General features: G+C 47.0%; 1 protein-coding gene across 1 annotated transcript in view; it reads right to left on the minus strand.

Annotated features, from left to right (window-relative positions):
• The window catches only part of LOC308149770 (partitioning defective 3 homolog), a gene marked incomplete at both ends in the record, with an annotated part of 204,272 nt that overhangs the window by 154,894 nt on the left and 36,878 nt on the right, over positions 1-12,500 (minus strand). The window contains 1 exon segment of the mRNA XM_080522660.1: positions 6,625-6,726. Coding sequence (XP_080378786.1) covers positions 6,625-6,726 — 102 coding nt within the window.

The following is a 12,500-nucleotide window of genomic DNA, read 5'->3' on the forward strand; positions in this document are numbered from 1 at the left end:
AGTAAGGCTACAAATGAGGTGAACGGCTTTTCTCTCTCTCTCACACACACACACACACACACACACACACACACACACACACACACACATACACACACACTCTCTCTCTCTCTCTCTCTCTCTCTCTCTCTCTCTCTCTCTCTGGGGAATGAGCCAGGCACCTGGATTTCAAGGACGTTAATCTTTAAATGCATGTGCGGTCTCTCGAGGATCAGCGTAAAGAAAGTCAAAACAAAAATAATTTGTGTCAAACGAGAACATCCTTAAGTGGCCGTGACAAAGTGGCGTCACGACTGTCAGATCACCTCAGGAATACGCCTGGAGGGGGGGGAGCGGAAGGAAGGAAGAGAGAGAAAGAGAGAGAGAGAGAGAGAGAGAGATGGTGTGATGATAGCAGACAGAGGCCGAGGGGCCTGACAGCTACACCACAGGACACGTCTCTACAGCGCACCGCATGACACACACACACACACACACAACTCAACTCTCACCTGAGACACATTAAAAAAGCATATCCCACACACTCGTGCTAGAAGCAACACTTCTGTCGCAACATTCACTGTGATTCGCCAGCTTACAATTTCATTACCACACACACACACACACACACACACACACAGTACTGTACCAGGCCTATATCCGGTATCAGGAAGTTGCATTGCATAACATTCCCATCACAAATCCCCACTCCACTTCATACCCACATGATTATGTTTACCTGCTCATAGACAGGGTGATTATTGTATCAGCTTGGGGGCTTGGGGGTCAAGGGGAAACGCCCCAGCTGAGAATGTGACCTCCGACCCCCCCCCGCCCTCCGTCACTCAATCAGGGGGATTAACTCTGCTTCTGTCACACTCGTTTAATATTCTGAATAGTGGGGGGGGGGGGGGGGGGGGAGAGGAAGAGAGGAAATGAGAAGAGTGTCTGGGGGCTGATACTGTAACTGTATCTGGTAGCAGGTCTGGGGGTCGTTCATCAGACCGGAGATTGTATAAAGATATAGGCCACTCCCTTGACTTACTACCGGCGGCAGACCCACGTGGGGGATACATTCCTGACCAATCACTGCGCAGGTATAGATCTGCGTTGGTCGTTGGTATGTTTCGCGACTCTACGGTCGCGTTTTTCCCTCGCTATAGCGGGAGGCTAGGAAGGCTAGGACACGGATAGCATTTAGACAACAACCTTTAACACTTAATCAGCCATGAGGTAATTTGACCCGTCAGTAAAATAAATAGTTATATCTTTGCACTCTATCAAATTTCAGGACCCTCCTTTCATGACTTTTCCTAAATATGTGCGTTCTACCAGCCAGTATCCTTACATTTTCAAAATCACATCAGGATAAGCTAGTATAAAGCTATTTTGCAGTTTTTCTGTGTAGGAAGCAGGCTAATTTACAAGCGGCCAACTAGTGGTCGTTGTGTGTAAATAGCAGCTTAGCATTGAAAAAGTAGGTAAAAAGGCACGGCTGTTCTAGTGTTAACGATCAAATGTTTCCAACCTTTCACTGGAGTGTTAGAACCTTTCACTGGAGTGTTATAACCTTTCACTGGTGTGTTATAACCTTTCACTGGAGTGTTAGAACCTTTCACTAGTGTGTTATAACCTTTCACTAGTGTGTTAAAACCTTTCACTGGTGTGTTATAACCTTCCACTAGTGTGTTAAAACCTTTCACTGGTGTGTTATAACCTTTCACTGGAGTGTTAGAACCTTTCACTAGTGTGTTATAACCTTTCACTAGTGTGTTAAAACCTTTCACTGGTGTGTTATAACCTTTCACTAGTGTTAAAACCTTTCACTGGTGTGTTATAACCTTTCACTGGTGTGTTATAACCTTTCACTAGTGCATAACCTTTCACTAGTGTGTTATAACCTTTCACTGGTGTGTGTTAAAACCTTTCACTAGTGTGTTATAACCTTTCACTGGTGTGTGTTAAAACCTTTCACTGGTGTTTCTGTTTGCTAGAAATGAAACTCAGTCTAATGGCTGGCTGGAGAGTGTGGTTTCTGTTTCCTGAGAAACGAAACTCAGCCACAGAGTATAAAATCAGAATGGACGGGAGGTCTGCAACACACTTTTGCTGCAGCAACACAGAGACAACAAGACAGATTACCTCCTGTAATCTCACCCAACAAGGGAAGAACTCTCTAAAGGTACAGTTAGAATTCTGATACATAACATAAATGATGATATAATTGGTGGCATTGGATCTATTGTAATGAAGATGTCAACCGAATTTACACAATGGGAATTCTGAATGTAAGGTCTGAATATGCAGAATCTTTACATTATGTGTGTAATGGCAGATAAAGAAACATATTACAGCATCTTATTGTACTGAACAATTGTTTCTTTTTTTCAACAATTAGTTTACTTAATGCATGATTCTGATTTCTTTTTTTTAACCAGCATGGATCAGACTTTGAAAACCAGGCTGGAAGGTCTGGAATGCCACTTCACCTGGAAGCTGGATTACAGCAGGTCCAAACTGGAGAGACTGAGAGAATCAATGATTGACCATGAGGGTGGTGAATGTAACTGGTCGGCTCACCTGTACAACCTCCTGGCTTACCTGCACTACGCGCTGGGCAGCCGGGCGGACGCCTTCAGCTGCCTGAGGAAGGCCTATGAGGCCGTTCACCAGAGCAGCCCAGAGGACATGGGTGCAATGCTAATAGTGCACTACGGGATCCTGGCCTGGGTGCGCTATGACTTAGGCCAGCTAGCAGAGAGCCAGAGATACGTGGAGAAGGCTGAGGGACTGATGCGGGACAACCCCTCCCCCTCTCCCACCCCAGGTGACCTGCACCCAGAGGTGTGTGGAGAAAAAGCCTGGACCTTGAAGAAGTTCAACCTGGAGAAGAATTGGGAAGGGCTGGATTGTTTCCGGATGGCTATGAGAGGCGACCCTGAGAATGTGGTGCTTCAACGCGGCTACGCCATTACATTGTACACATGCTATAAAGGCAACGATTTCGTTTTGGACCAGGTTCCCCCTGAGCAGAAACGCGAGATCCTCGAGCAACTGAAGCGAGCTAGGGAGGTCGATCCTCAAAACATGACCGTCACAACGTTTTACCTGAGGAGCCTCGCTGACGAGGACAAGGACAAGGCATGTCAACTTGCTGAGGAGATAACAGAACGGCCGATTGAGGACATTAATGGATTTAGAGCGTTTCTCTGGTTTCTCAGAGATTACGTCTCTCTCGATAAAGCCATTGAGGTAGCGACTAAGGCTCAGGCGAGTCAACCACATCTGCGTCAACTGAAGAAGCGCCTTGCGCAGAGTTACAAATGGAAGGTTTACTCTCTTCAGAAAGAGAGGCCAACAGCAATGACGGAAAGTCTGAGTAATAGAGCTGTCAACTTGTATGAAGAGTTAACTACACTATACCCAAAATCCCAACTCTACAAGATCGACCTGGCAGCATTGTATTCAATAGCTGGCCAAATTGAGAGAGCAGATCAGATCTTCCAGGACTTGCTTGAAATGACAGAAAAAGAACAAGACCCACATGAATTACAAGAGCTCTACAACCGATATGCCAATCATCTGTTTTTTGTCAAAAAAGAAAATTCTCTGGCGATTGATTTCAACAAAAAAGCAGCAGGAATCATGGTACAATCTAGAGTCCGTGACAAAAGCATTCATACTTTGAAGCAAATTGTTAGTAGAGGGAGGAATAGAAGGTGTCATGAAATCGAGGACTTCCTGGATCGCCTTGACTTGGAGGGCACTGTCACTCAGCCCTAGATCTATTCCTCCATCCATCTGACCTCAGCCATCATTTGTACGATATTATATGTAAAGTAATGTCAGAGAGACGTACCTGTGAAGATGTTTACGTATGGGGAGTCAGAAAACTCAAATCAGCCCACGTCAACAACTGGCAGGGAAAGAACATGTGTTCAAATTGACTTTGGGACAACTTACCCTTATCCTAAGCACTTTCCTAACCCTAACCTTGTTGTTCATTCATAATACTGCCTAACCATCACGCATTGTTAACATGTATTAAAACTAGGGCTGTCAATGTTAACACGTTAACGCTTGTTGAGAGTTGGTTGATATGGTTCATACTATCCTATATTTTAGACTGCGACAGCGTCACTAGCTTCAATAACAACGGAGGCACCGAACTAACGGAAGGAATTGGTGAATAATTGATGAATGGAGTAGAGAGCTAGCTAGCTAGCCGGCCCTGAGCTAGGTTCAAAAGACAGACAGTGTTCTGAGACACAGCCAGCTGTCCTACCCACTACGGTGGTCAGGTCCAGAACAGATCTGCCTGCAACAAGGTCCGGTGTTACAAACCAGTTGTGATGCTCAACTCATAGCTTAAAAGACTGTTGCTCATGGACAGTGTGATAACCATAGCTAATAGTGCTAAGCTAACGTGTATAACAATAACAGCTGTTTAAACGAGCAATACAACCTGCTACTATCTGTGTACAATATGGTCATGTGGTCCTCCGTGGCTCAGTTGGTAGAGCATGGAGCTAACAACGCTTAGGTTGTGGGTTTGATTCCCGTTGGGACCATATATACTGAAAATGTACGCGCTCACTGCAATGTAAGTCGCTTTGGATAAAAGCGTCAGCTAAATGGCGTATTATATATTGATATTATATATTACAATAATGTTTATTGAAAGTAACAATCAGCATTCACTTAATCAGCATGTTACTTTGCAAACATTTGACAGGCAAGCATTCACTTTTTAGAAGACGTTTGTAACTGTTCTTTATGTGGTTGTCAATTCATTATGGACATTGTGGGCAAAGTCAGATGTTATAATAAAGTTTAAAAAACGGATTCCTCTAACCAGTTTGTCATGCATTTCTTTATTCCAACACCACACTTGTTTTTCTTTTATCTCCCTCAGAAAAGTAAATACTAGTATTTTAAACTTGTGATTAATCATGATTAAGGCGTTAATATTTTCAACAAGTTAGTATTTTAAACTCGATCATGATTAATCATGATTAAATCACAGCCTATTATTGTGATTAGCTTGATTAAAAATCGATTGACAGCACTAGTTTCTACACACTTCAGTGATGTGAAAGGAAATGTTTCTAATCTGTGTTGTTTTGGTGTGAGTGTTCTCTGGCGTTTTCGTTCTGCTCGACCACAGACGACCTGTCGACCACACTGGTCTCCTTATTTAAAACAAGTGCCCGAAGATGGAAGCGGAGTGAACCTTTAAAGAGACTTTACACATACTAAACGGTCTCTGCAGTGTTTCCCACAGGGTTTTGTGAGACTGTGGTGAGTGGACCTGTTGTAATCATATTTTCAATCATGACTCAATCATGACTGTTGTAATCATATTTTCGGTTCGTTATGAAACTATGGCGGGACAAATTCGACTATGGCGGGCCTCCGCAGTCTAGGTAATGAATGGGAAAGACTGCCCTGTCCTCTGGAGCATGCTGGAGTAGACCTCTGGTCAACACACACATGTTTCACACACATCCATATCAGCTTCATTAGGCCTTCTAAGGACACAAACATTCCAACTGTGTTAATCATAAAAAAATCATCATCATTATCATCTTTCAGTGATATCAACAGACCAACAGGGAAAGACAGGAAGTCAATTCCTTGTTTCCGCAGCCTTGGAAAAGCCAATCCTGCTGTTCTCCTGTCCACAATATACGCATGTATCCTTATCCTCTGGTAATAATTAGCTAACATCCTATCTCGCTGATACCAACCTAGCACTTATCAGATTCAGTCTCAAGAGGGGCTCCTGGTCGGGTTCCCACGTGTCTCCGCGTGTGAGCGGAGCAGAACCACCTTTTGTCATTGTGCTCCTCGGGCGCAGACTGACCCGCAGGGGACACCAAGACTGGCTGCTTAGGTGTGATTGGGCCATTTTAGGAACCTGATGAGGGATTCCTCAGTGGCCCTCACAAGAGGGCTCTTGTTATAGTTGGTAGCTGCATTAAGGAGCGCTATTGGAGATCTGTTCTGCCTGCCGCTATAACACTACTACTCCTCTGGCTGGCTCCATCTGGGTGATCAGAGTCAGGCTGGGGGATGTTCAATCATACTGGACTGTTCTTACTGTAACTCCTGAATTTCCCCTCATGGATCAATAAAGTACATATCTATCTATCTATCTATCTATCTATCTAGTTGTCTGTGACCTGTATGGTGTCCTTTTAATACATTGATAGCAGCCATGTGTCTATATTTTGGAACCAAGGTGCCCCTGGAAAAAAGAGACTGTGTTCTCATAGGGACGCCCCTGAATAAACAAGGGATCCATTTAAAAATAAAAACCAGCAGGTGGCCAGGGGGGGGTTGGCGGAGACAAGGGAGGATTCGCTGAACGATGCCTCTTTCTGGCAGAACACACACACACACACACACACACACACACACACACACACACACACACACACACACACACACACACACACACACACACACACACACACACACTCTCTCTGCCCTCGCTGTTGAAACCAATAACCTACAAATGGTCGGTTGAGTCTCTCTGGTTCTCATCCCTCGGGATCATTTCATACTTTATACATGTGGCGTGACGCGCGCAGATGCACACACACACAAACAAACACACACACACACACACACACCACTCACCCTGTCTTTGTCGTCAGCTACGTCACACAGCACGTCATCCAGGTCCAGAATGCCCCCGTCTCCGTGCTCTAACCGGTGGACCTGTAGCCAGTAGCTGGGGTCCTGGGAGGAGAGAGGGGGATGGCGTGAGAGAGAGAGGGAGGGAGGGCAGGGAGGGATAGCGTGAGAGAGAGGGAGAGGGATAGCGTGAGAGAGAGAGAGGGAGGGGGAGAAAGAGAGAAAGAGAAGAGATTTAAGGCCAGTTTTGACAGGAGATGCTTTTCGGAACACAATTGATGTGTGTTTGTGTGTGTGTGTGTTTGTGTGTGTGTGTGTGTGTGTGTGTGTGCGTGTGTGTCTTGACAGGCATCAGGGGAGCCAGAGAGACATGGTGGGTTGACTAAACCATCCCCGGGGGCCTGGGGGGGGGGGGGGGGGGGGGGGGTAGCCTGGTTATACCCTCACACACACCCAGCACAGCTGAGGCCTCCTCCTCCTCCTCCTCCTCCTCCTCCTCCACCACCAAGCTGACAGGCTGACCTGCCTCTGATCCTGCCTTGACTGTCACTGTCACCGGCCACAGGAACTCACAAGACACGGCAGAGAGATAACGATAGATAGGCAGGCTTCTCAAAGGGCCCGCAGCATGAATATGAGAGGGGGGGGGGGGGCGGACAGACTAATTCTTCCTGGTGTGAAGTTGTTCCATGGTGTTAAACTAAGCAGCAGGAGACAGACAGACAGACAGGCAAACAGAGGGACAGAGACAGACAAACAGGTAGACAGACAGAGACAGGCAGAGGGACAAGCAGACAAGCAGAGGGTCAGAAAGACAGGCAGACAGGTAGAGGGACAGACAGACAGATAGACAGAGGGAAAGACAGACAGACAGGCAGGCAGAGGGACATACAGGCAGACAGACCAGCAGAGGGTCAGAAAGACAGGCAAACAGGCAGAGGGACAGACAGACTGACAGAGGCAGACAGACAGACCGACAGGCAGGCAGAGGTACAGACAAACAGACTGACAGAGAGAGACAGACAAAGATAGGCAGAGGGACGGACAGACAGGCAGAGAGACAGACAGACAGGCAGAGACAGACTGACAGACAGGCAGAGACTGTGTGGTGCTGACAGGCGTCATGACAACCCTGACAGAGGCGTCACTCATCCCATTTAGAGAGAGTGGACCCCCGTGGAGACCATCTGACGCCCCCCTGCGTGTGTGTGTGTGTGTGTGTGTGTCTGTGTGTGTGTGGTCCATATAAACAACCCCCCCCCCCCCCGTTTAGACAGACCGGTGGTCCGTGGTCAGTGTGAATCACCACCCCGCAGCCGTCTGATTGGTCGTCTGGAGGTACATTAGGCAGGAAATGCACTCAGTGACTCTGTACAGTGTACACAAACACAAACAACCCACCATGGGAGGGGGGGGCGGGGGGGAGGGAGGGAGACCCATCTGTTTCCTAAAAACACAGGGATGGAGCAGGGCTCATGTTTCAGAAAGGGCCACTAGAAGAGATGATGTTGTGAGATGATGCTGGACAATATGTCTCTGTGCCTTCCTGAGCATGGTGGCCCTGGTGGTCAGAGAGGGTACTGCCTCACAATCACAACACACAGACAAACCGGAGGACTGGGCTCATTGTAATGCAGGGAACGGAATGAGGAATGGTATCAAACGTGTGTGTGTGTGTGTGTGTGTGTGTGTGTGTGTGTGTGTGTGTGTGTGTGTGTGTGTGTGTGTGTGTGTGCATTAGGGTTGGTCGGTATCCAATTTTTGACACCGTTAAACCGTCCCCAAATGGAAACACGGCTTACGGTTTTACCGTGGGATTCAAAATCACGTCGTAGGGCTTCTTTGACGGAACCGCCAAATGAGTAGCAGATACTATCTTTGTTGGTCAAACAGGGTCAGACATATCAGAGTGTGTGTGTGTGTGTCTGTGTGTGTATATGTGTGTGTATGTGTGTGTGTGTGTGTGTGTGTGTGTGTGTGTAAGGCATTCCACAGGGGGGCTGGACCCTGTGGTAAATATAGCGTAGTGTAAATACCCCACCACCTCACCCCCAGTGGTCCCTGCCACAGTCAACATGGGGGGAAGTGGCGGTCAGACAGAGAGACAGAGAGAGAGAGAGAGAGAGAGAGAGAGAGAGAGAGAGAGAGAGAGAGAGAGAGAGAGCTACTGGCCTCACACAACCTTCATGTAACCCTGCACACACACACACTCAGACACTAAGAGACACGCACGGACGCACGGACGCACACACACACATGATAAGGACGTCTCTTCAGGGTTCTATCCCAGTTCCCATGAACCTACGCTGGCAGCCCTCATCAACAGCCCCAGAGCCTGTGTGTGTGTGTGTGTGTGTGTGTGTGTGTGTGTGTGCGTGCATGTGTCTGTGTTAGCTACAGACTGATATGTGTGTGTGTGTGTGTGGGTGTGCGTGCATGTGTCTATGTATGCTTGTACGTGTGCGTCAGGGTTTCCGTTAGAAAAATTTGCCGTCGGACATCGTGTCCGGGAAGAATTCGATTTACCGGACAAACGTGATATATTCCGGTCATCATATTAAAATATAATAAAAAAAATTTTTCCCAAAATCATATATTTTTTTCCTCCAAATCTAATGTTTGTCGCGGTGATTACTGTTGTGTAGCGGCCTATATATGCCATTTAATGTCTATTTCTCATCCGATACGATTAGATGCGAGCTATATAATATATAATAATATAACATGATTTGACGCATGCGCGCTATGCCATGCGTCAAATCCAGCGCTGAACGGGTCCAGCGCTGAACGGGCGCCTCACTGGGAACTGAACAGACAGCATCGATCAATGAACGGACTCCACATTACGTTAACTGAAGTTTGTTAAATTGTTTGGGATTAATGTGAGTTTTCTATTTTCTCTTTACAGTTTTACCCTTTTTTTTTTAAATCAATAAAACAACGTCATTTCTATAAGTCTCGCTGGTTGGGAAGGCATTTCGTTTAGCTCGGGAGTATGACAATGGGAAGAACATAACTGTTTATTGAGAAACAATTGATAGGCAGTCTGGGATACGTATATAAAGAAATACCACAATGTCTAGATGTATAACATTTTATTGAACAGTAACAGTGCAAGCATGTAGGCTACGGGGAACAGGGATTTTGGTCAGTAGGTCCTTTGTACAGAGGGCGTTTCTCTCCGACAACGCGTTCCCAGGTACCATGGAAGTCATAGGTAGTCCAGCACACTGACAGAGAGACAGACAGACAGACAGACAGACAGACAGACAGACAGACAGACAGACAGGCAGACAGACAGACAGATAGACAGACAGACAGACAGACAGACAGTCAGCTTACTTCTACCCTTTTGAGTGGAATTACTCCTTTAATTAGCTGTTAGCCATCTCAAAGCCCCCTGAGTTGCTCGTCAACACTGAGAATAGACCACATTATAGAAACCAAAACACCGTTTTTTTAAATCCACAGGGAATAACCGAGAGTGTAAGGAAAGGCACACCCAGCGCTGTCAGTGGTGGGGAGACTTGAAGTGGCTTTGCTTGATTTCCATCACAGATTCAAGGATTGAAACACTGATGAAAATAGGGAGTAATAGTGATGGGATTATTTTAGATTATTTTAGATTAGATTAGGTGAGATTCAACTTTATTGTCATTGCAGAGTACAAGTACCAGACAACAAAATGCAGTTTAGCATCTAACCAGAAGTGCAAATAGTGATATAAAAACAAACACTTAACTTTCGGGGAAACTGCTAAAATAAAATAAATTAAATAAATTAAAAAAGAAAGCGACTATTAGCACCGCCGAATGACAACAAACGTATGAGTAATGAGTAAAACAATGTCACTTTTATAGTATGTTGTTTAACTTGCCGTTCGGTCGCCATGGCTCTGGTGTGTGTAGCAGCTTCAGCTAGCTGGCTGGAAACTTCTAGGGGTGCGTTCGTAAACACGCTCTGAGAGCGCCGGAGCGCACGCTGGCTTCGATGTCACAGAGCGACCGAGTCGTTCGATTGGACGAGAGGCGTTCCGCGAGTGCTGATCGGATTTCCAGAGCGTGTTTACGAACGCACCCAGCCAGCTTTAGCGAATTGTATTCAAAGGGAATTATTTTCACCGGACAATATGTCCGACGACTTTTCAATTTGTCGGACTTCACCAAATTTTACCGGACAAAGACCGGCAATTGCCGGTTAACGGAAACCCAGGTGTGCGTCCCTGTATGTGTGTGAGCGTATGCGTATGCAGGTGCGTGCAGGTGTCTGTATGTGTGTGTGTGTGTGTGTGTGTGTGCGACTGCTTGCGTTCGTGCATGTGTCTGTGCAAGTGTGTGTGTGTGTGTGCATGTGCGTGCAGATGTGTGTGTGTGTGTGTGTGTGTGTGTGTGTCTTCTTCAGACAGCTACAGGCTGATCAAAGCCTCCCCAGCCCTGCAGATCAACTGTGCTGGAGTCAGGCCAACCTCCACAGCCCCGGGCGGGGGGGGAGGGGGGCAGGTAGGGGGGGGGGGGGGGGGGGGGCTCACAGGATCAAGAGGCTTAGGGAGAGAACCACTACATGAACACCCCCCCCGCCTACCTCCTTCTCCTCCAACCGCCAGGTAGCCGGTTAGTGTGTGTGTGTGTGTGTGTGTGTGTGTATGTGTGTGTGATCTTCCTTACGTCACTGATTTCACAACAACAGGACATCACACACACCCCCTCCCCCGCCCCCGGACAGGACCGCGTCAGAGGGCTAAGCCTCTTCTCTCTTTCCTTTCTTCTCCTCTCTTTTCTCTCCCCCCTCTCTTCCACGTGTTTACATGTTTCTTACATTCAGCAAACGCCTTTCATCCAAAGCGACTTACGACAAATACATCCGTCCATCAGTCATCATAAGAAAAACAAATCTATGCTAGGACCAGGGGCTATCGGCAGTCACAATGCCCTCCCTCCACCCCTCCCTCCCTCCCTCCCTCCACCCCTCCCTCCCTCCCTCCCTCCACCCCTCCCTCCCTCCACCCCTCCCTCCCTCCACCGCTCCCTCCAACAAGGGACCGTGTCGTCAGTGTTTTAAAAGCCAGGTCAACACAGTGCAAACTGACACACACTTAGACTTCATTCATATTCATGTAGGTCTGCTGCAGTGCCCCCCCCCCCCCCCCCCCTCCTCCTCTCTGGGACCCTCTCTCTCTTGAGTAATTTTGCTGCAGTTCTCTCTGTCTCTCTCTCTTTCTCCTTCGACCTCTCCCTCGCTTTTCTGGGCTGAATGGGTGGGAGGAGGGGGAAACAGTTGTTCAATTACACACACACACCTACGCACCAGGGTTTCCGTTAACCGGTAATTCCCGGACTTTGTCCGGTATTTTTTTTTGAAGTCCGACAAATTGAAAACTCGTCGGACATAAATGTCCGGTGAAAATAATTCCCTCTAAGCACAATTTGAATACAATTCGCTAAAGTTCACATTCTGATTCTTCTATTTTAAAAAAAGACGAATATATAGGCTATGTATTTATTTTATTATGATATGATTTGACACCGGCATGATGATGACTCCTAATGTGTAGGCTGCCTATGCGAAACAGCGGTTGTTTCCGGTGTGCGCTATAACTCGTGCACAATCGAGTCGAGGCAGAGAGGAGGATAGCGATGTTTCTCTCTGTGATAGTGTGATTATGCAAGCCTTTTCTGAAAGGGATGAGAACCCGATTGTTTCAGCTTCTCCCAGGGAGAAAGTGGTAGAGTTACCATCCTCCCGAGTCCTACCATACCATCCGCTGACAGCCTATCTCTGCTGTAACCGGCGAGCGATTGCGTGTCGCTCAAGTAGCTGATCAGTCATTAAACAAATGTTTTTTACATGCAGCTAGTGAGGAATCTGAAATAGGGGCAACG

The sequence above is a fragment of the Nansenia antarctica genome (assembly GCF_963989245.1).
Source record: "Nansenia antarctica genome assembly, chromosome: 2".
Classification (NCBI taxonomy): Eukaryota; Metazoa; Chordata; class Actinopteri; order Argentiniformes; family Microstomatidae; genus Nansenia; species Nansenia antarctica.